The 3,781-nt window shown below is 32.5% G+C and overlaps 2 protein-coding genes across 2 annotated transcripts in view; one reads left to right on the forward strand and one right to left on the reverse strand.

Annotated features, from left to right (window-relative positions):
• The first annotated feature begins 641 nt into the window (after positions 1 to 641).
• LOC108915954 (protein-S-isoprenylcysteine O-methyltransferase) overlaps positions 642 to 3,781 on the forward strand; it is a 6,418-nt gene continuing 3,278 nt past the window's right edge. The window contains exons 1-4 of the mRNA XM_018722118.1: positions 642 to 941; positions 1,032 to 1,293; positions 1,345 to 1,454; positions 1,905 to 2,012. Coding sequence (XP_018577634.1) covers positions 753 to 941; positions 1,032 to 1,293; positions 1,345 to 1,454; positions 1,905 to 2,012 — 669 coding nt within the window. The 5' untranslated portion in view covers positions 642 to 752. The remainder of the gene's footprint in view (positions 942 to 1,031; positions 1,294 to 1,344; positions 1,455 to 1,904; positions 2,013 to 3,781) is intronic.
• LOC108915952 (tyrosine-protein kinase PR2) overlaps positions 2,686 to 3,781 on the reverse strand; it is a 32,990-nt gene continuing 31,894 nt past the window's right edge. Inside the window, exon 12 of the mRNA XM_023456512.1 lies at positions 2,686 to 2,827. Coding sequence (XP_023312280.1) covers positions 2,819 to 2,827 — 9 coding nt within the window. The 3' untranslated portion in view covers positions 2,686 to 2,818. The remainder of the gene's footprint in view (positions 2,828 to 3,781) is intronic.

Genomic DNA, 3,781 nt, shown 5'->3' on the forward strand with positions numbered 1-3,781 from the left:
GTTTTTTTTTTTTAGCTACGCTTATAAGTAATATATGACTAATACAAACATATTTGTGCGCCGCTGGGATGAAAACGACCAATATCTCGTATCTCGAGTGATCACTCGATTATTAGAAGTACTCGATTACCGATAACTCGATTAACAAAATTGGTCGATTATTCCCATCACTACTAAATACGTTCGTTTATTAATCTGGAGACATCAGACATCAGAGCAATCTGAATAGCGTTCGGTTATGTCCTCGCGAAGGTGTCAGAGCATCCTCTTCTTCTTCACGATGTTTTGACCCAGGGAGAGTCTCCAGATGTGCAAGCTGGGAATCTCAAAAACCATAAAATCGTCTGGTGTCTCATGGGTCAGGGGGAAGAAAAATAGGGCACTCCGATGTATTACACTCCCGTACACTGAAATGTATAAAAATAAATGAGCACTAGAGCATTGCTCTGGAGTGCTCCAACCAGCAAACCCAAAAGTAAGTCTGGGGTCCATGTGAATGTGACTATTCAAAAATAACGAACACGCCTGTTTGTTTATATATTTCCGTTTCCAGCTGTTGTTATCAGTCAGTGTCAGTTGTCAGTTGTCAGTATGGTTGTCACATATTATTTTTTCTATGGTTGTCACTAGTCACTTGTCAGTAAACAGCTGATGTTGAGTAAGATATGTTTGAGAAATGAATGATAAGACTTTGGGTATTGTGATGTAAAGTTATTATACGGATACTGATATAAATATAAATTTGTGTCAAAATGCCCAGTGTAGAGGCCAAACTTGCTTTAAAAAGTTTTTTCATTTCATTATCAATTTTTTTGCTAATAGGCATGACAAATGTTTATTCCAATATTACTGCATTCTCGGTTAATGCTTTTATATTTTCTACTTTCACTATACTGATGTGTATCCTTTTAAAATTTTTGTTTAAAGGCAATAGTTTTCAGGTTGGTAATGCATATAAAAATTTTGTAATAATAGTAATAATTATTATTTATTCTCAATATAAGGAAATGAATAATTTCTATTTTTTTAAGATCGCTGTTCGGGCCTCCTGTTTGGGCATAATATTCGCCTTGGGCATTTATGTTAGATTAGTTGCTCTTGCACATATAAGAATATTTGGTGTTTATATGTGTGTTATGGCATTCTTCCACTTCAGCGAATTTATTGCAATAGCAATTATACAACCGAAACAAGTGTCCACCGACTCTTTTGTTATAAATCACAGCCCTCAGTATACTGTCGCTGCCATTACCTCATGGTTAGAATTTTTTGTTGAGAGTTACCTCTTTCCAGGCAAGTAATTCATGTAATAATTTCTTTGAGATTTTTCACGTAATATTTTAGGTATGAAACAAGTTTATTGGCTTTCAAATATTGGTTTGCTTGCCTGTATTGGAGGTGAGGTTCTAAGAAAACTGTCTATGTTTACTGCTGGTTCAAGTTTTCATCATTTGGTAAGTAAATCATAAAACAAAACATAAACAGTCATATTGCTGAAAAGTAAATTGCAAAAGAAATTGGTGTAGTGATGAAAAGAAAATTTAAATTTTTAAACAGTATTCATGATTCATGATATGAGATTTTTAATCTACTATTTATAGGGTAATGTTATCGTAGAGCAATATTATCTAATTATATTTAATATGTGATTATTTATCAAAATATATATTATTTAGTTTCAGTTAGCTTTGGAATTTATCTAGAGAATTTTACTTTATCTAAATAATTATTATTCAAACATAATTATTCTTTAAAATTATGTAGCTTTTTTAGAAATGAATTTAAATATATCCAAGTAAAATTTAACTTTATTAGACCGTTGATATTTTGAATGTTTGTGACATTTCTTTGCAAAAATAATTTTGCTACTACTTTAGGTAGGAAATATTTTATCTTTTTTCAAGGTCCAGTCTGAGAAATCCAAAGACCATGTATTAGTAACACATGGAGTGTACAGTTTATTCAGACACCCAAGTTATGTTGGGTGGTTTTACTGGTCTATAGGAACACAGGTATGATAATTTATTTTAAGGCATTGAAACTTATTATAAAATATTTGTTTTTTGATTTTTCCATAGATCAAAAAACTATTGTTGTCTAAATATCTTTGCATAACATCTACAATTTTTATGTACCTGAAGTTCCGAACATTAGTTTGAACAAAAATGAAAACCTCAAATATCACGTTTAATCATACTTAAAATGATTTTACCAACTAAATTCTGACTTCTGTAAACGAAAACAATGCTTCCCCGTCATCGGAAGCCACCCCCCATATNGTGAACTGAAAAAATATCCAGCGGAGGAAGAAAGTGCTACTCCCTAAGATCAAAAATAGTCTGTAACTAACCTCTTGAATGCTTATGACGTATATAATTGTCATGAGCAAAGTCAATAAATAGTGATTATGATGGATATAATACACTTCTAAATAATTTGACCGTAATTCTATTGTAAACTGAATATGACGTATATATACGCTAGCCCAAAAAGGGATCGAGCCTGCGAGAAGTGCACTTCTCTCAACAGATCAAGGCATTCAAGAGGTTACGGGATAATATGGGTTAATCACAAGTATTATTAGATTTGGGCGAGTGAAGTTAATTATTAAGGAGTAACGCCACTCTAGAGGTTGGGAAAAAAGGTAGTTTTCGGGAATTTTCAAGGTAAAATCGGTACAAGATATAGTGTCAGGAACGAAACGACTTTATTGTACATGTTTTCATTTAGTGTCCGTGAATTTTTTCAAACAATTTGGATTCAAAATGGTAGCTGTACGTACCTTTTTTTCAGAAGGTTGTATAGGCAGAAAGGATTCTTAGATGGTCTTGAAACAAAAAAAACAAAGAATTTTCAGATTTGTATGTACTAAAAGTTAGGGGACACCGTAGGGAAATTGAAAATATTAATAATTGTTGATTAAGTGAACATTCAAAAAGAGTATCGAAAAAACATGATCAATTTTGCATTAAGTTAATATAAATGAAAATTATTAATCAATCAAAAAACCCCTACGATGTACCCTGAATTATGATATTGTGAAGCTCTGTGCTCTGTCGATTAGTTGAAAACTTTTTGAATTACGTTTCGGAAAAGTTAAAAAACAGTGGTTTCCTAAAAAACGCTTTTAAAATTTTTTGTTCAGCATAAGAAATTCGTTATATGTATAGTCCCCAAGCTGGCGACCTTTTTTCGAACTGATTTCAAAAATCATGAAAACGATCTGGATCGCTTCGTTTTAACGAGTCTACAACGCTGTAAAATTTTTAGAATATGGGAAAGGCACTTTTCCGCACTGCGAGTACTTAAACCTGTCGTTCTGGGCGGGTTCTCTTTTGTGATTACAACACTCAAATTTTTTATTTGAATTAAAAGAAAATGTGTTAAATAAGAAGTAAATTGGGTTGTCCGACAAAATAGAGGGTGCAATTGTCGAGTCCGACAACTCCAACATGTCGCTTTAGCGCGGTATGGTTTTCCGATTACAAAACACCCAATTTTCATTTTAACTTACTAAAAATTGCCTAAAAAACGTAGTCCATACCTTGTCCGACAAATTTTCAGGCGCTTTTTTCCAGTCCGACAACCGAAACATGTCGCTCATCGCAGGTTAGGTTTTCCGATTACAAAAGTGATAAATTTTATATTTTTGGCTTTAGAATAAAATAATAATTAAAAAACAATACTTGTCCGACAAAAAAACCGACGCAAATTAATAAAATCTAATAAAAAACATTTTTTCAATTTTTAAATGTAGTAGCCATAGACCACCTAGACTGGC

This window comes from Anoplophora glabripennis, unplaced genomic scaffold, assembly GCF_000390285.2.
Source record: "Anoplophora glabripennis isolate ALB-LARVAE unplaced genomic scaffold, Agla_2.0 scaffold1674, whole genome shotgun sequence".
Classification (NCBI taxonomy): domain Eukaryota; kingdom Metazoa; phylum Arthropoda; class Insecta; order Coleoptera; family Cerambycidae; genus Anoplophora; species Anoplophora glabripennis.